This window comes from Plasmodium berghei (assembly GCF_900002375.2).
Source record: "Plasmodium berghei ANKA genome assembly, chromosome: 14".
In the NCBI taxonomy this organism is placed as follows: domain Eukaryota; phylum Apicomplexa; class Aconoidasida; order Haemosporida; family Plasmodiidae; genus Plasmodium; species Plasmodium berghei.
The window spans coordinates 429,550-450,747 of NC_036172.2; the positions used below are offsets into that span (position 1 = coordinate 429,550).

Genomic DNA, 21,198 nt, shown 5'->3' on the forward strand with positions numbered 1-21,198 from the left:
CATGCATTATATATTTCGTTTATATGCTTCATTACTTATATTTTAAAGGGATATATTTTTTATATATAATGTAAGTTGAGCATTATTAGAGATAAATATATTTCTGTTATGTCACAAATAGTTGGACTTACTACAGTCAAATAAATATAGAAAAACCATATTTTATATCGATTTAAAGATAGAATTATTTTGTTTACTTTTTATAATATATATTAATCATTATTTACGTCATCTCCATGACATAATTAATATAAATGTTTGATTAAACGAATATAATTACGTATAATTTGTTTAATAGGTAAATTGCTCACCCAAAAATATATGGACATTTTTTCTGCAATAAATATTCATGACAAAGGAAATAATTATGTTTGGAGAAAAAATATATATTCCTTTAAATATAGCATAAACAAATATATTATTATATAATTTTAACAATCATTGTAAATATAATTCCCCTTTTTATTTTCATATCGATAATAAGTTCATAGAATGGAATTTACATACGTTTTAAATTAAATTAAATTAAAAAAAATTAATAACAAAACAAATATAATAATCTTAATTTATGCAAAATTTTATTTAATTTTTGTACTCAAATAATTGATAGTTGGATAAAATTATATTTTTATTAATCATTATTAATTGCTAACCGTTAAAAATATAAATTTTTTTTTATGAAAATATTTACTGTATTACCCATATATATATATATATATATATATATATATATATATATATATTTTTAAAACATAAATTAATTTTGTATATTTTATACTTTTTTCTATATATTGTTTCATTATTTTTGTTATATTATATATTTGTTTTAAATTTTATTTCTTTATATTATAAATTTGTTATAATTCATAAAAAAAATAATTTAGCCCTTTTGTTAGCATTACCATTTTTGTACATAAATATTTTATTAATTTTTGCCTTTTGCATTATATATACAATAAAGTTATGTTGTCATTGTTATATCATATTTGTATTAGGATTTAAAATAATATGGAACACCAAATAAAATTCCGAATGTAATAAAATAAAAGCATAAGAAAAAAATAAAAAAACGCGAAAACACACAATATATGTATGCATGGATATAATAAAATGATAAATAGCTTTTTCTACGATGATAAAAAGCTCCCTATTGATATAAATAATGAGAAAAATGATGATAATGCAAATTATGTCAATAAAGATGAAAAAATTGCCCCTCAAACTTTAGAAAATAATAGTTACGATGTCTCAATAGATAAATCACACGAAAGTACCTGTGTTATAAATAAATCCTATAGTGAATATTTTGAAGCTCATGAAAATCTCAAAATAGATAAAATTGACTTAAAAGGCATAAATAAAAATAGTAATAATGTGGAAGATGATAATTTTAAAAATAAATCAATAAATCCCCAACTAGGTGAAAATAATTCGGATGAAGATTTATCTAATGAATCTATTACCAATGAAACTGAGTTGGGTGATGAGAAAAATATATATGATAACAATATCGCTATAGACACAGAAGAAAACGAAAAGGATAATATAAATTTAAGTGAAGAAAATAAAAACGATGAAAATGCGGTTAAATTTGAGACAGTCGATAATGAAACAACTAGAGTGAACTCCGAAAAAATATTAGAAAATAAAGATTTAAAAAATGTATTTAGTGTTTTCAAATTAGGTAATAATAAAATTCAATCAATAAAAGCTTTATGCCAAGATTATAAAAATAATTTAAATAAACGTTTTAGAGAAAAAATAAGAAAATTAAATTCATTTATATATTATAATAATGATAATAATTTTTTAGACAAGCATATAAAAATTGGTTATATTAATGATATTGATAAAATGGATGCTTTAAAAAATGAAAGAATATCTAGATTATTTTTATATATTGATGATATTAATAAGTTACAACAAACATTAAAAGACAAACAAAATGACGATTCAAAATTATTAGAAGATGATAAAAACGAACAATTTTATGATTCTAATGAAAATATAGAAGACTTTTTTATTTTTGATCGTGCATTTTCTAATATAAATAATGACGTAGACAGCATGTTTACAGAATGCGCAAATTCCTCGGTTTTTAGAGATGATGCAAGTATTGATAATTTATTAGACGAAGGAATAGGGAGATCAAATGAAGAATGTAATATTTACAACTTATTTAGTAATTTTTCTTTCAAAAATTACTACATGCTTTATATTAATAAAAATTTATGTTCAATTTATGATTGCACTCCTATGATTATAAAAAAATTCGCACAAAAAATTAATTCATACAATACCATGAGAAAAAGCAATGATAATATTAAAAGTGATAAACATAATAATAATGATAACGCAGAAAATATAAGCCTCCCTCCAGAATTTAAAGATAATCCAAATTATTACTATGGAAACTTTGCATATGGGCAAAATGAAAACTTTGATGCATATATTCAATTCCATTGTGAAAAATGGCAAGAAAATATATATGATACTGTAGAAGTCAATAGCCTGGAATTGAATTTTGATAGGTTACGTTGCAATATAATGTAATTTTTTTTTAATAAGAAAGACAATATACAACGAAATATTCGAACTATTCAAAATATTTCAATATTTGTTTTTCTATGTTCATTTAAAGTTAAATATTAAAGAATGCATAAATAAATTCAATTAACATCATAGTATTAGTCATAAAATTATTTTCGTTTTCCATCGATAAAATATACTATGATACTTTTTTTATCTAACATAAATTATTTTTGAATTTTATTATGTGAATGCCGCTTCATTTTGTTTTGTTATTATTTAAAAAAATCAAAAATATATATGACAAAACAAGATAATTTTTATTTTGTCCTAAAAAAAAACAATTCTCTATTTTGTTATTTTTTTACACATTTTTTTCATACTGTAAGAGTTAAATACCCTTATTTTTATTTAATGCGTTTAAACTTATAATTAAAAGTAGCTATTGTTATTAAATCGCAATTTATAATTTATTGTCAATAAGAATATTAAAAGATAAAAAACCTGTTGCATTTTATTAATTTATTATTGTAATTATCACCACAAGTATATTATGTATGCTTATAAAAACAGTTGAATATATATATAATACATTATATGGCTAAATACGAAAAAATATGCTGTCAGAATTTGCTTATTTTGCATATAATAGAATATCACACAAATTTATATGTCTTAAAAAAACCATATTTTTAAATTATGTGCGTAAACAAAATATTCAAAGAAAATAAATATTACATAAAAAATTATTGAAGATCATGAAGTCTTATAATATTAAAAGAGCACACATATATGCTTGCATTTAAAGATGATAGCATTAGGCGCTTATCAAACGAATAAAAAAATAAAATCATAGGCACGCACGTATATATAAAATAAAACAAATGGTATATTATATCGCTGCTCATAAATTATTATCTCTCTATATACTATATTTATGAAAATTAGCTATTATTTCGATTTATTGGAATATTTTTTTATTATTTCTTGCCCATGAGGGTCATCATAAGTTATCGTTTTTAAATAATGAACAATGTCAACTCTATCTTGAAAATTTGCAATTCCTTTGAAGTTCATACCAATATTTGCCTCAACAAATTGTTTTGGATTTTTCATATATCTCATTAGATTTACATCATTCCATATAATTCCGGATGTTTCCATATCTGGTGAAACTTGAAATGGCGAATTCCCTTTGCTCATCCCCGCTGTTCTATTATATACATTAAATAAAGAAGGCCCCCAACTGGTAAATCCCGAATTAGATTGGCTATTATCTGGTGCTATTGAATGGCATTGCTTACAATGTTTTTTGAATAGTTTTTCACCTTTGACTTTGTCTCCCGGGGGCAATACAAAATTGGCTTGAAAATCATCATTATATATATCCTTTTTATTTTTAAATAAATTCATTATATATTCTATAACTTTTCATATATATTTAATTTTTTTATGCCTTATTTTATCTTTTTATTTTTAATTTAATATATTCGATTAAATATGTTGCAAAACGTCGTTTCCTCTTTTACTTCGCAAGTATAATTTTAAAAAAATAAAAAATATATGTGCGCATTAACTTTTTTCTCTTATTGGTATTTAATTATATTAAAAATATGCTATTTACTTTTTGTACTATTACAAAATGAAAAATACAATCTTAAAGCAAAAGAATAAAATTGGTCAAATATGTAAAAATGTTTACAATAAATTAATGTCACTGTAATAATGTTTAATATGTTATCATTTTATTTTAACCATACACTGAGATTGTTATATAATCAAAATGCATAGCTATAAAAAACATATTAAAAATCCATAGCAATATCGTAGAATTAACCAAACTATTTATATAGTATATTATGGAGATAAACATACATACAATATACCAATTTGTTTGTTTTTCATAAATTTTAATAGTACACACATTTATTGAATATTAATTTTCTCGAATTTTAAATCCTATGTTATGTAAATATATAATTACTTTCAAAAGTATAAAAACACTTTTTAATAAATTTATATATCTTAACTAAAAAATAATGGCACAAATTATGAGACCAATTTTGCGTTCGATTAATATATAATTTTCCTTTTCATGTTATATACCAAAAATGGGGTGTAAAACACGTTAGTATTTAATATTACAAGTTTATTATTTTATCACGTAAGCACTAAGTTATTGTTTTATTCAAATAAAAAAACATGTTTTCCCTTTTTATACTTAGAACAACATACCAACTTGTTTTTTATAAACCACCAAAGAATTACAAATTATTTTCTAATGTAAATATATTATCAAAAAAAAAAATATACCTTTGCTTTCATGTTAAATATATTTAATATCTCCAAAATATAATTTTTTTCATTATTTGAAATTGAAAAGATATAATCGGCAACTAACTTATTTTATTTTTTTTTCGCTTTACTCATTTTACATATATTGAAATCTCCATTCACCAATATAGCTCTATTAACAAAACGCTGCTGTAAAATATTATCATAATGTGAATTGTATTAAAAGCGCAAGAGTTTTTCTTTCAGTAATTTTATATTATATATATATGTGGTTTAAAATGTTAACTTTTATAATATAATAATTATATATGTGAATTTGCGGAGATGTTGTTTTTAAAGCTAACGCATATATATAGTTTTATTAAAAAATAAAGAAATAGCAATATATAATAATAGTATAAAGGGAATTATATGCTAACTTTTAACAAATTATTATATAATATAACCACCATTCTTCAAATTTAATATATATATGTTGCCTATTAAATATATACCCCCTAATGTGTATAGGAAAATTTATAAAAATTATATAATAATAATAGCTTTAAAAAATATAATAAAATAAAGTATTATAAAGGGGTGAATTAATTCAAATATTTTATAATATAGCACAATTAATATTAATTTTTCTATTCATGCGTAGTAAATCATATATACTTTGCAAATATTTATAATTACGGATTATATAAATTTGTGCTTATAAATGCGTGCTAAATAAAAAAATAATTATATAAAAATATAAAAAAGGGGAAATGCTAATAACAACTTTTAAATTAAATAAGCAATTAAACATCAAATAATTAATAGATATACCTTTAAAATATATTAGAAGCCGCGGCATTATTTTTTTTAATAGAAATATATATTATTTAAGGACTAATTTATTAAAAAATAAATTTATTTAACTTATTGTATCCCTTGGCATTTGCTATTTTAACCGTATTATATATATATTTTTTAATGTCATACATATATTGGATATGTACAAAATAACATTTTTTTAGTTGACGGAATATAAATAACTTCATAATACTATAATATATGCACTACTAAATATTATACACAATTATGCGCATATATAAAGATGATTGCTTTGAAGTTATTTTTAATAAAAAATTGCCATAGCATGTTTGTATGCATATAATAACTTAAAATGAGTTATATATTTTGAATTATTTTAATTTATATGCAAATACACATGTATATATTTATGTAGATTTTTTTTTTTTATTTCTATATAATTTCAAGATGGTATTGAAGAAGCTTTTGTGTTTTAATTTATTTTTGATAATAATACTAACTTTCGAAAATTTATCCTTTGATAAAAAAAATACTTGCATGATAAATAATACTATACGATCAAATTCATGCTGTATAGTAAATCGTGTGTTAAGGGAAAAAACGCACCATTATTCCTCAAAAATATCAAAAAGCATACCTTTCATACAAAATTTTTCATTAGAAAAATATTTCACTGGTGAATCATTACAAAAAAATATTTTAAATAATATTAATAAACTTGGTGGTGCACATTTATTTCATATTTCAAAATCTCACTTAACAGCCAAATCAGGTAACAAAAATACCGAGTTTATTGGCGAAGCTACTGAATTATTTAAGGGATTTAAAAGAAATTTTGGAATTAATATGACCGAAAATAAACAAACTAATATTGGTAGAATGTTGTGTGAAAATGATAATAATAACGGAGGTGAAGATACCTCCACAGAAAAAGCAATTTTCAAAAAATCAAAAGATTCACAAATTCATTACAGAACAGATTACAAACCAAGTGGATTTACAATTGATAATGTTACATTAAATATAAATATTTTTGATAATGAAACTATTGTTAGATCATCCTTAAATATGTGTACTAATGAAAATTATGCTGATGAAGATCTTGTTTTTGATGGTGTAGGATTATCTATTAAAGAAATATCTATCAACAATAATAAATTAACTGAAGGTGAAGATTATACATATGATAATGAATTTTTAACTATATTTGCAAAAAATGTGCCAAAAGAAAATTTTGTATTTTTATCTGAAGTTGTTATTCACCCTGAAACTAATTATGCCTTAACTGGTTTATATAAATCTAAGGATATAATTGTATCACAATGTGAAGCTACTGGTTTTCGTAGAATCACATTTTTTATTGATCGTCCCGATATGATGGCTAAATACGATGTAACTTTAACAGCAGATAAAAAGAAATACCCAGTATTATTAAGTAATGGTGATAAGCTTAATGAATTTGACATACCAGGAGGTCGACATGGAGCTAGATTTAATGACCCACATTTAAAACCATGTTATTTATTTGCTGTAGTTGCTGGTGACTTAAAACATTTAAGCGATAACTATGTTACAAAATATACTAAAAAGCCTGTCGAATTATATGTATATAGTGAAGCAAAATATGTATCAAAATTAAAATGGGCTTTAGAATGCTTAAAGAAAGCTATGAAATTTGATGAAGATTATTTCGGTTTAGAATATGATTTATCAAGATTAAATTTAGTCGCCGTATCTGATTTTAATGTAGGTGCTATGGAAAATAAGGGATTAAACATTTTCAATGCAGACTCTTTATTAGCATCTAAAAAAACATCCATTGATTTTTCATTCGAAAGAATATTAACAGTTGTTGGCCACGAATATTTCCATAACTATACTGGTAACAGAGTCACTTTAAGAGATTGGTTTCAATTGACTTTAAAAGAAGGATTAACTGTACATAGAGAAAATTTATTTTCTGAAGAAACTACTAAAACAGCTACATTCAGATTAACTCATATTGATTTATTAAGAAGTGTCCAATTTTTAGAAGATTCATCACCCTTGTCTCACCCTATTAGACCAGAATCATATATAAGTATGGAAAACTTTTATACTAATACTGTATATGATAAAGGAAGTGAAGTCATGAGAATGTATCAAACAATTTTAGGAGACGATTATTACAAAAAGGGTATCGATATATATTTAAAAAAACATGATGGTGGAACAGCTACTTGTGAAGATTTTAATGATGCTATGAATGAAGCATATCAAATGAAAAAAGGGAATACAGATGAAAATTTAGATCAATATTTATTGTGGTTTTCACAAAGTGGTACTCCTCATGTAACAGCTGAATATATTTACGATGAAAATGAAAAAACATTTACAATAAATTTATCACAAATTACATATCCAGATGATAACCAAAAAGAAAAATATCCTTTATTTATTCCAGTCAAAGTTGGTTTTATTAGCCCAAAAGATGGTAAAGATGTTATTCCTGAAACTGTTTTGGAATTAAAGAAAGACAAAGAATCTTTTGTATTTCAAAATGTCTCAGAAAAACCTATTCCATCCTTATTTAGAGAATTTTCAGCACCGGTATATATTAAAGATAATTTAACTGACGAAGAACGTATAGCATTATTAAAATATGATAGTGATGCTTTTGTTCGATATAATGTGTGTATTGATTTATATATGAAACAAATAATTAAAAATTATAATGAATTAATATCTCAAAAAACTAAAGAGAATAATGTATTAGAACTTTCTTTAACTCCAGTTAATGATGAATTTATTAATGCAATTAAACACTTGTTAGAAGATAAACATGCTGATCCAGGATTTAAATCATACATTATTGCATTACCACGTGATAGATATATAATGAACTATATTAAAGAAGTTGATCCAATTGTTTTAGCAGATACAAAAGATTATATATATAAACAAATTGGTAGCAGATTAAATCCTGTACTTTTTAGCATATTCCAAAACACTGAGAGCAAAGCAAATGATATGACTCATTTTAAAGACGAATCATATATTGATTTTGATCAATTAAATATGAGAAAATTAAGAAATTCTATTTTGATGATGTTAAGTAAAGCTCAATATCCACATATGTTAAAATATATTAAGGAACAATCTAATTCCCCATATCCATCTAATTGGTTAGCTAGTTTATCAGCATCTTCCTATTTTTCTGGAGATGATTATTATGATTTATATGACAAAACATATAAACTATCTAAAAATGACGAATTACTTTTACAAGAATGGTTAAAAACGGTCTCAAGATCAGATAGATCAGATATTTACAGTATCATCAAAAAATTAGAAGTTGAAATATTAAAAGATAGTAAAAATCCAAATAATATCAGAGCTGTATATTTACCATTTACATCTAACTTAAGAGCCTTTAATGATATATCAGGTAAAGGATACAAATTAATGGCAAATGTTATCATGAAAGTTGACAAATTTAATCCTATGGTTGCAACACAATTATGTGACCCATTCAAACTATGGAACAAATTGGACTTAAAAAGACAAGCTTTGATGCATGATGAAATGAACAGAATGTTGAACATGGAAAATATCTCTCCAAACTTGAAAGAATATTTACTTAGATTAACAAATAAAATGTGAAAGTAAAGTTTTACCTTTTCATATTTGTAACATTAATACATTTTACATGTGTTTTCACAATGGATATCGTTTTGCTCGTTTGAACTTTTTTACATTTTTATATGCCCTATAATATATGTATTTCCCACTTTGCAGTATATGTGTTTTTTTTTCTTATAATTAATGGAAGAAAATGAACTTGAGTTCTTACAAACATATATTGAAAACAAATGCTACTCTTAATATCTTTATCCTATAAATTCCCGTTTGTGTTTATGGGAAAAATATAATATAATGTAATAACAATAGTAATAAGGTGATTTATCAAAATGACATTTATTCTCTATATGAAATCGTTTATACATACACACACTGTAGAAACGCCATTTCATTCCCTTAATATCGTAGTTTGGCGAATATCAAATTATCGGTACTATTTTTTTTGATAAAGAACAATGCTTCGACTTTTTATTTGTCATTAACAAAGTTAGAATAAATTTAATATTCTGACAAATTCATACATGATATACTCATTTTAGAAGCATACAATATTAGCATAAGCACAATCACTTATACACATTGTTATTGTATTCCTTATATGGAAAGTCTCACAGAAGAAAAAAATGTCGTTCTCTATGTGACATAAACAATAGGCATAATTACTTTTTATGAAAATAAAATTTTTAATTTTATTTTTTACAATATATCACTTATGTATATAAAAAAAATGAGCCCAATAATTGTATGAAATGTCTTCACTTTTTAATTCGCCGAAAGTGTTGAATTAAGTTGGTTCTTACATGTCATTTGTCAAACCCATGTTATATTTATTTTTTTCATAAGAAAAATATAAACAAGAAATACAACATTGACGGCAAAATAAAGTATTATTTAAGCTTTTTAAATGAATACAATTCTATGGTTTACAATTGGGTATCCATAAGGAAAAACAAACCCATAAATATATACCTCTTTTTGTTTTTTTATAGATTTTTTTTCGCAAAATTATGGTTAAAAAAAGAGCTTTATTTTCTATAAATTATTATTTATGCACACACAAATGGCCATTATATTATAATATCCATATGTACTAATAGTTATTAAAAAAATACACTATTTTCATATCATAAATGAAATAAATATATATATAATCCTTTCGCATTTTTACTAATAATTATTTATCGAAAAATCAATTGACATAGTTTCCCCAAAATATAAAAATAAATAAATATATAAGCATATATGCATGTTCCCGCTATACTTACACAAACAAAAAAGGATAATAAACAATCCCAAAACATCAGAGCAATACACATATGACACAAATAAATTATACATATAAATATATGTTATATAATTATAATGCAATTCTGCATATATACATACGCAGGAATGTTGCATAAGCTATATACATTGCATATTTATAATGTACATATAATATTATATATACAAAAATTATTATTTGGATAATTTAATGCGTAAAATTTTCTAGAAAATAAATATTATATTACATGAAATTTTTGTTATAGAAATGTAAACAAATTAAAAATGGATTTATATTTTAAAAGCTCTAATAAAAAGAAAAAAACATAATATAATATAAGGGAATTAGAAGGAATAATTTATAAATCTATTAAAAAACTGTCAAAAAAAATAATAATTATTAATTATTTATATTGAAAAATAAAAGAGGAAAATAACATTTCATAAGTACCAGAGTTATGTAAAATGGGGAAATAAATGAAAGCACATACATGCATAGTTATATATAATACCTTTTTTCATAGTATATACTAATCCAATGAACCAAATATGCTAATATGAGGAATAAATAAATATATATATATATATATATATGTTTTATTTTATGAAAATTTATTTATAATTTTAAATAAATTAAATTATTCTTTTTTTAAATATTACTTTGAAGCGAACCCTATATAGCTTTATTGTTTATATTTTTAATAAGCTATACTTTGTCGCATTTTATTTTTAGTGATATATATAAAACATACATATATATATATATATGCATAATTTTTACTTAATGAATTGTATATATTATGCAGTAATGTTTATATATATTTATTAATAATTAATTAACATACACTTTTCGTATTTCCGTATCCAATTTCTTTTTTTCGATATATCTATATAGATATTTAAATTGTTTACAATTTCATACGTCACAATATAAGTTAGAGTGTTAAGTAATATCTTCAAACGTCATCATTATATGCTAAAAGCCCTAAACAATTTTTAGTTAAATTCCACATTAAAATGACGAAGAATGTAGCTGAAAATGAAGAGCCGGGAATAGTATATAAGGTTGCGGGGTCGTTAGTTATAGCCGAGAATATGAGCGGCACAAGAATGTACGAATTAGCAAAAGTAGGATGGAATAAGTTAGTAGGAGAAATTATAAGATTGGAAGGAAATTATGCTTATATACAAGTATATGAAGATACATCTGGATTATCTGTAGGAGATCCTGTAACTAAAACAGGAAATGCTTTATCTGTAGAGTTAGGCCCAGGAATATTAAATAATATATATGATGGTATACAAAGACCATTAGAAAGAATTGCAAATGCTTGCGGTGATGTTTATATATTTAAAGGTATAGACATGACTGCATTAGATCATGAAAAACAATGGGACTTTTATGGAAATAAAGAATTAAAACTTAATGATATAGTTACTGGTGGAGATATATTTGGATATGTAGATGAAAATAAATTATTTAAAGAACATAAAATTATGGCCCCTCCAAATGCTAAAGGCCGACTCACTTATATTGCACCAGATGGCTCATATTCATTAAAAGATAAAATATTTGAATTAGAATATCAGGGGAAAAAATACACATATGGTTTATCACATTTATGGCCAGTTAGAGATCCAAGACCGGTATTAGAAAAAGTTACAGGGGATACATTATTATTAACAGGCCAAAGAGTTTTAGATTCATTATTCCCAACAGTACAAGGAGGCACATGTGCTATTCCAGGGGCATTTGGTTGTGGTAAAACATGTGTATCACAAGCCTTGTCAAAATATTCGAATAGTGAAGTTATAATATATGTTGGGTGTGGTGAAAGAGGTAATGAAATGGCAGAAATCTTATCTGATTTCCCAGAATTAACTACTAGAGTTGGGAATGAAGATATTGGTATTATGCAAAGAACTTGTTTAGTGGCTAATACATCTAATATGCCGGTCGCAGCTAGAGAAGCTAGTATATATACAGGTATAACATTATGTGAATATTTTCGTGATATGGGTTATAATGCAACTATGATGGCTGACAGTACTAGTAGATGGGCAGAAGCTTTAAGAGAAATATCAGGGCGTTTAGCTGAAATGCCAGCAGATAGTGGTTATCCTGCCTATTTAGGTGCTCGGTTAGCATCTTTTTATGAGCGTGCAGGTAAAGTTAAATGCATTGGATCACCTTCACGTAGCGGTTCAATTACTATTGTTGGTGCTGTATCACCACCAGGTGGAGATTTCTCAGATCCAGTAACAACTTCTACTATGTCAATTGTACAAGCTTTTTGGGGATTGGATAAAAAATTAGCTCAAAGAAAACATTTCCCTTCTGTTAATTGGTCAACATCTTTTTCAAAGTATGGTAGACAATTAGAACAATATTTTGACAATTTTGACCCAGACTTTTTATCTCTAAGAAAAAAAATAAGTGATATATTACAACAAGAAAGTGATCTTAATGATATTGTACAGTTAGTTGGAAAAGATTCCTTATCAGAAGACCAAAAAGTTGTTATGGAAGTTGCAAAAATAATCAGAGAAGATTTCTTACAACAAAATGCTTTTAGTGATTATGATTACATGTGTCCATTACAAAAAACTGTAGGTATGATGAGAATTATATGTCATTTTTATGTGCAATGTTTAAGAACTTTACAAGAATATGATTCAAGGGAAAGAAAAATAGGATGGGGATCAATTTACAATACGTTGCGTCCTACCATTAATAAAATTACTCACATGAAATTTGAATCTCCAAAAAACTCAGATGAGTATTTTAAGAAATACTTTAAGGCTTTGGAAGAAGAAATAACAACTGGATTGAGGAATTTAGCTGAGAAATAAGCCAAAAACTGTTTGTGGGCTGATCATATCTTTGTCATACATTTTTGGAGAAATACAATTATATTTCACGTGAATACTGCCGTTTTATCGCTAGTTTATGCCGTTCAGACTACGTTATCTTTATTCCAATCTGTATCATTTCGTATTTTATCCGGAATGTATGTGGATTTATTTTTATTCACAGAAAAGGACGTACGACCAATAAATCGTTTATAATACATATACCTGCATCACAATTGCTAATATGTGTTACTTGAAGCGCAATTTAATATTTCTGTGTATATATTTTTAACGAGAAATATTTCTAAGCTATTATGATATCGCCAATTTTATTATACTTTTTTAAATAATTCATATGGTGATATTTTTTATTTTGTCTTTACATTTTATTTTCTCGGAAATTTTTCATATTTGAATTTTTTATTTTTTTTATTTTTGATTTGTTTACTAGCAGTAATATATTATGCATATGACATATTTATTGTAGAACAAATTACAATGTATTGACGCAAATATTTGCGCAAATGCATTAAAGCAATAAAAAATTGACAACAGTTATACAAATATATACATACATATATGGACAATTAAAATATTACTATCATGGTACTCGTTTTTAATTATTTTTTATTGTTTTTTTTCGGTTTAAGGATTATATATTTAATTAGTGGCTACATGATTAGTTATGTTTTTTAATGTCCATCTATTTTGTGCATATACATTTGTAATTTCCCATTATAACTTCTTTCTTTTCATCCGATAATATTTCCTTGCATTATTTAAGGTTCTATTTATCCGTAAATTAAATATGCAAATATTGTTATATTAAAATGTATTATTTTAATTTACTCATAAATAATATTTTTTACATACCAACATTATATAGAAAGGTATATAAATATTATTTATTCAATTGTTAGAATGATTTTATAAATACAACAAAACTAACAAACCTTATAATAAATATTTTTCATTTTATTATGATAAATATATTTATTTATAATTTTAAGACATAAATGAACATTGGAATTTATTTAGCAAGTAAAAATGCACTATAATATATGTACTTCCAATTTTTCACAAATTTATTCGTATACTCTTAAATCAACAGAATATGCAAAGACATAAGATTCTATATAAAATATTATAAACTTGTAAATAGGTATACGTTTTACACGCTTATAATATATATATGTGTGCTATGCTTTATCAATGATTTTTATAACATTCTTTGTATGCCCCTTTTTTCATAGATTAAAACATGAAAAAATTATTTATTTCAAAATAATTATATAATAAACTTAATTGTGCAAAATACATATTCTATATTTTCAAATTATAATTATTTTTATTACTTTTATTTATTAAGTGGGTAAACATCCCCTAATTTTCGTAGATATGTCGAGATCGTTGCTTAAACAAAATCCAGAACAGGAAAGTGGCATACACATATGTGCATAGCTGCAAATTTTCATTGTCAATAAATCAAAAGTTGTAAAAAAAATAGCACAATTAATTATTTAAATAATTCAAATATAACAATTTATTGCTATTATGATTTTACAATATTTTATTATACACAAAATAAAAAATAAGCATACTCCAATTTGAAACAATAATGAATATATATAACACAAAATTTAGTATTTCTATACGGTTTTTAAATTAATTAATCTATGTACATATATAAATATATTAAAAAATTAAAATTATTTAGTTGTAAACAAAATAACAATTGAACTTAATAAAAATGATACAAATATGAATATATATGAATGAATACACCAATTGATCCATGTAAATTTTATAGAACTTCACATTTATAGTGTATACATATATCTAGAAAAATATGATGTTTGTTTTGCAATTTTTAGTTTCGTACACACATATTTAAAAATATATTTCCTATTTATTAAAAAGAGTAACAACAATAAAAAACATTTTATATCTCAAATAAAAGTGGCTTACGAAAACGTGATACATATTTTTAGGATACACGTATAAAAAGATACTAACTCAATATATAATGATAAATGCACAATATAGTACTTGCCCTATTAATTATTACATTATAAAAAGATACACATTTTTGTTTATATAGACTTGTTTAAATATTAATCAAAATGCATTTGAAAACATATTATTCATTCATAATAATTTTAAAAATAATAATACTGAATTTTAAAAAATATAAATGTTTTCTATTAAAAAAAAAAGATCCAATAATATTCGATTTAATAGAAAATCGAAAAAATAAATTTAATAATATTAGGAAATTTATAATAAAAGACAAGTGTAATAATGATGTAGTTATAGACAACATTTTTAAATTTAGTGAAAATGAAAACTATATACAAAAGAAATTAAATGAATTTAAAAAATATAGAATTACAACATATAGTTCTAAATATACATTTTTTTTTCCAGGACAAGGAGAGCAATATTTATCTATGGGTTTAGATACCTATAATAATTATAAGGAGTCAAAAGAAATATATGAACGGGCAAGTAAAATATTAGGATATAATTTAATGGAAATAATTAAAAATGGTCCAATAGAAAAATTAACAGATTCTGAGATTGCACAACCAGCTATTTATACGGTTTCTATGGCTGCATATGAAAAATTAAAAAATGAAAATTATGATATAGTTCAAAAATTAAATTTATGTATGGGTTATTCATTAGGGGAATATTCGGCACTAGCTTGTTCTGGTTCATTATCTTTTGAAGAAGGAGTATATTTAACAAAAGAAAGAGGAAAGGCAATGCAAAATTGTGCTAAATTACATAATATGTCAACTATAGCAATTGTCGGTTTAACTATTGATAATATATATAAATTAATTGACGATGTTAATAAAAAAATGAATGATGACATTTTGATCGTCAGTTATATGACAGAAAAAAAATTTGGTTTATGTGGAAAACCTGAAAGTATGGAGTATCTTAACAAATTAGCTAAGGAAAAATATAAAGCACCTTTTACAAAAAAATTACAAATATCGGGACCATTTCATTCTTCTTATATGTTTCCTGCAAGAAAAACTTTAGAAAATATATTAAAACAAATACAATTAAAAAAATTACATGTTCCAATAATATCAAATGTAGATGGTTGTGCTTATAATGATCCTTCCATAATTAAGGATCTATTGCTTTTGCAATTAACTAGTCCAATTAAAATCAATGAATGTTTAGAAAATGTTTTAAAAAATGGATATGAGGTTGGTTATGAATTGGGTCCAGGTACAATTAATACAAACCTTTTAAGGGATGTTTCAAAAAAAAAAAAAACAGCAACGCCATATATATAGTCACGTTATATAATAATAAGATGATGCACTATTATTTTATTTCACACACATATTTATATTTCCTTAATTGTTTTTATTATTTATTTTTTGCGCATATTTGCAAAATTACCTAATATATATGTCATACATTTGAAATTGCATATTTGCATAGTGTGCATATTTATGTTCTTAAATTATTTTGATTTTTTCATATCCCTTTCATATATGATATTTAATTTATATTTTTAATATCGCTTGATATTTGTCCCTTTTTTAAATTGTTTACACCTATATCTATGCTAATAGAAAATTTGAATTATAATATAAATTAACTATTCAAAAGATTCAATCGGAAATACAATTATATTAATAAAAAAGCATTTATATTTTGAACAATTATAATTCCGATAATGCTAAAAGCAAACGAGAAAGGAAAAAAACGTATTAAAAAAGAAATATTTATATTTTGGGGGGCATTATACAAACTAGTTTCGTTTGCTATGCATACCAATTAAAACAATGTATATATTAAAGATGTTTTTTCTGAAAGGGTGTTGTGTTTTTTTTTCTTTTATAGCAAAATACCAAAAAAAATCACCATAAGAATAAATAAAAACATGCATATATATTTAACAAAAAAATATAGATGATAATTTTGTTTAAATAAATGCACATCGAAACACAGGTTAACATCGTTATTGATACAAATACCATGTTTATACTAAAAAATAAATAAATAAAAAAATAAATTAACGGGTTGAAAATATCGAGTATATCATAAAAATTGTATTTAGACATTCCTATTTGACTATTTGTAAGACATGGCCAAATAAGGAAAAATAAAGTAAAATAGCATATATAAAGTAATTCACAACTTATGTTTCATTTATTTGTTCATGCATTTTATACAGTGTGTTATTAAAGTTGATGTACTGTTTAAACGGTTATTTTGAATAACTTATCCATTTTACCCAATATCAATATTTTCTCTATCTTTTGTATAATTATATTTGTTTAAATTATTTACAAAATTTTTGTAATTTTTAAAATTATCTATATTTTCATTCATATGATTTCCGTTAATATAATAATTTTTATACTTATTTAAAACGTCTGAAAATTTGAGCAAATCCATGCTCTTATTTATATTTGTCTGATTTGAATCGATATTTACATTATCACTTTTAATATTGTAAACTTCGTTAACCGTTTCATCATGTTCTCTTTTAAGAAATGTTTTTTGTTCTTCTTTTTCTTGTCTTTTATTTTCATATTTATTAAGTGGTGAATTAATATTCTCATTGTAAGAATTGCTCGTTTCTGTGATATAGTATTTATTAATATCTTGAATTTTTTTAAAAATATAATCAGCGTTTCGTAATTTACAAAATCGTGAATCCTCTTCTTTTTTATTACTACTTCGTATGTTGTCAATGTTTATAAATTCATTTGGTATAATATTTTCTTTTTGTAAAATTGAATAAACTTTCGAATTAATCTCGTGATCAATTTTATTATTTTTCCCCTGTTTTTTTCGATCTGAAACATTATAATATGGTTTATATGTATCAATTGCTGTCTTAAATTCACAATGTGAATTTTTGTTCCTATAATTATTAAAAATTAAGCAATTTTTTATTTTATTTTTGTCAATTTTTACATTATGTTGTTCATAATTCATTTTTTTATGATATATATCGTTGTGTATTGAGTTATTAACATTTTTTATTTTATCCAAGTTTTCATTGACATATTTATTCAGATTATACATTTTCCATTCCTTCCTTTTTTTTAACCAATTTTTTATGTTACTTTGTATAAATAATATTTTTTTTAATAATTCACCATAACTCATATTATAGGAATATTTAACATCAGAATTATTTCCAGAAATATTAAAACACATTGTAGTTGTTTCTTCTACTTTGCTTTTATTACTTTTGTTTTTTTTATTCCCATTTATTTCATCAATATTATCTTTACTTTTAAATCCAATATTTCCAATCTTAGACATACAATTCTTCGAATTTCCAATTGAATGATCTTCAAATTTGTTTATAGATTTTATGTAAAAATTTGTTCCATGGTTTTTCCCTGAATATCTTAATATACAATTTTCATTCTCGTTATTATTTTGTGTAATCATAGTTGGTTTATATTTATCAAGACATTTAACATAATTAGCATTGCTTTGAATATTAAAATTTTGAGGATTATTTTCAAAATTTAAATATTCACTATAATTTAATTTTGTTTCATCATTGTTAATATAAATTGATTGATCACGAATTGTTAAATTAATAATTCTATTTAAATATGAATATACTTTTTTTTTCCTAATATTTAATATACACTCTTGAGCTTGATTTATACTACTCATAACAATTTCAATTCCTTTTTTTTTTTCATAATAATCTTGTATATTATAATCGTTAAATGGTTTTTCTATATTTTCAACATTTTTTTTATAAAAATTATTTGATGATTTTTCATATTCTTTTAAATATTTTTCAAAATTGTCATTTTTATCACAATCTTTTTCATAATTATTGTAATTAGTATTATTAAGCAAACTTTGAACCATAGTTTGTATATCAGAATTTTCATTCTCATCATTATAATCATCATTTTTTTTATTATTTTCTTTATTTTCGTACTCATTTTTAACTATATCATTGTTTTGCCTAAAAATCATTTTTCCTTTTTCATATATTTTTTCATTCTTTAGCATTTCATACGATTTGTTTTTTTCCTTTTTCTTATTTTCATCATAATTTTCCATCGTATATTTTTCATTTAAATTATTTTTTTTAAGTTTGATCATCTCTTCTTTTATTTTTTTTAGCTCTCTTTTTAGAACTTTTACTTGTTTGCTTTTTTTTTTCACACTTTTCTTATTTTTATCATTGTTGTCTTCTTTTTTTTCATCATTTATGCATTTGGCGCCATTATTATTCTCTTTTATTTGCATATCATTGCAATCCTCAATACATCTTTCTTTTTCCTCTATATATTCATTTTTTGGGGATTTTTTCGAGCAATTTTCATCTACTTGTTCACAATCTTTCTCATAATCATCATCCTTTACATTTTCAACGATTTGTTCATCTACGTCTTTATTTGAAACACCCCCATTTTGTGTATTTAGTAATACATTTTTTTCTATACAATCAATAATTTCATATAAGTTGTAAAACTTTTTTTTATCATGTAATCTTATCAATGTGTTATCTTCAAAATATTCATTTAAAATCCAATTAAAAATAGTTTGGCTGTTAAATGGCCCCTGTTCATTATTATCATCATCTAAATATACCCAGTATAATGTTTTACGCGCATTCAGAATTTCGTTAAAATCATTTGTTATATTTTTATTTCTTGAAAAATCGTTATCATCTTGACTTGGTTTTTCCATAAAATTTTCGGAGCAATTTTCATCTTTCAACTCCCCCTCATTTTTATCTTGCATTTCCTTTTTTAAAATAATGTCCTTATAATATTCGTCTGATTTTATTTTATTTAATAAATGGTTATATATTATTCCATTTTTTAAATACAATTTTATTTTCCCCTTTATTGTATTATTTTCAAAATAAATACAATTATTTTTGTCATAATAATTCTTATCCTTTATATTTAACTCGTGCCTATGGATATATTCTACTTTGTCCGTTTTCATATCTTTTCGAAGTATATACAAAATGAGAGTTTGCTAAAAATAATAATAAATGAATAAATACATATATAAACAAGTATATAAATCAAATTATGAAGATTTTATTGAACACAAATATTAAAGCATGTTATAAAGATGCTACAGCCCGATAAGAAATAAGAATCACAAATATATTTGCCAACATGTAGAACGTATCATAAAATAATTACGTATTAAACAATGATTTGATTCTTATGCGTTTTTCATATTTTTCATGGATATATATATTTTTATATTACAGTTTCATTGCAATCCAGTATGTTAAAAGCGTGAGAAATGTTCATTTCATAAGACATCATACACATTTCATTAAGTCCATGCTTAATACAAATGTACCATGGTGTTTCATATATTTTTTCATTTCCAATTTCTTTTTTTTGATCATTTTCTACTTTTATATGTAAACCATAAATTATATTATCTTCTTTTTCTTCATGAACATTGTTTGTATATTTCTCAAGTTCATTTAGTTCTACTTCAATACTATGAATATATAAATTCATGTCCATTTTTTTTGCTTTAATCACGCATTTATATGTAATATATTCACATATATGCGAATAAAATCTCCAACAATTTCTTTAACCGAAAAAATCGTTCACACATTAATCTTATATTAATCTATAATCATTTATTACATTTTATAAGAAAGGGTAAATCGAAAATTTTGGCACATTTAAAAAAGAAAAAAGATAAAACATTATAAGAAAGGAATAATATTATTTTTATTTATACTAAAAAATAGAACTATATGATTAAAAACAATACACGAAAATGTGTTTACCCTTTTTCCATTTTTATGTAAATTATGATATGCATACAATA

At 23.3% G+C, this 21,198-nt stretch overlaps 6 protein-coding genes across 6 annotated transcripts; 4 read left to right on the forward strand and 2 right to left on the reverse strand.

Annotated features, from left to right (window-relative positions):
• Window positions 1-1,092: 1,092 nt before the first annotated feature.
• On the forward strand, window positions 1,093-2,553 carry PBANKA_1410100 (conserved Plasmodium protein, unknown function; the record flags this gene model as incomplete). Its single annotated transcript, XM_034567425.1, has 1 exon — window positions 1,093-2,553. The coding sequence occupies one exon, from the start codon at window positions 1,093-1,095 to the stop codon at window positions 2,551-2,553; it is 1,461 nt and encodes a 486-aa protein (XP_034423923.1).
• A 927-nt stretch (window positions 2,554-3,480) lies between these two features.
• On the reverse strand, window positions 3,481-3,942 carry PBANKA_1410200 (cytochrome c, putative; the record flags this gene model as incomplete). Its single annotated transcript, XM_034567426.1, has 1 exon — window positions 3,481-3,942. The coding sequence occupies one exon, from the start codon at window positions 3,940-3,942 to the stop codon at window positions 3,481-3,483; it is 462 nt and encodes a 153-aa protein (XP_034423924.1).
• A 2,130-nt stretch (window positions 3,943-6,072) lies between these two features.
• PBANKA_1410300 (M1-family alanyl aminopeptidase, putative) lies at window positions 6,073-9,267 on the forward strand (the record flags this gene model as incomplete). The annotated part of the gene is made up of 1 exon (XM_034567427.1): window positions 6,073-9,267. One exon carries the CDS (start codon window positions 6,073-6,075, stop codon window positions 9,265-9,267), a length of 3,195 nt encoding a protein of 1,064 aa, XP_034423925.1.
• Window positions 9,268-11,526: 2,259 nt separating this feature from the next.
• On the forward strand, window positions 11,527-13,362 carry PBANKA_1410400 (V-type proton ATPase catalytic subunit A, putative; the record flags this gene model as incomplete). The annotated part of the gene is made up of 1 exon (XM_034567428.1): window positions 11,527-13,362. The coding sequence occupies one exon, from the start codon at window positions 11,527-11,529 to the stop codon at window positions 13,360-13,362; it is 1,836 nt and encodes a 611-aa protein (XP_034423926.1).
• A 2,123-nt stretch (window positions 13,363-15,485) lies between these two features.
• On the forward strand, window positions 15,486-16,679 carry PBANKA_1410500 (malonyl CoA-acyl carrier protein transacylase, putative; the record flags this gene model as incomplete). The annotated part of the gene is made up of 1 exon (XM_034567429.1): window positions 15,486-16,679. One exon carries the CDS (start codon window positions 15,486-15,488, stop codon window positions 16,677-16,679), a length of 1,194 nt encoding a protein of 397 aa, XP_034423927.1.
• A 946-nt stretch (window positions 16,680-17,625) lies between these two features.
• On the reverse strand, window positions 17,626-20,882 carry PBANKA_1410600 (GYF domain-containing protein, putative; the record flags this gene model as incomplete). The annotated part of the gene is made up of 2 exons (XM_034567431.1): window positions 17,626-20,370; window positions 20,613-20,882. The coding sequence occupies 2 exons, from the start codon at window positions 20,880-20,882 to the stop codon at window positions 17,626-17,628; spliced, it is 3,015 nt and encodes a 1,004-aa protein (XP_034423928.1).
• Window positions 20,883-21,198: the final 316 nt, after the last annotated feature.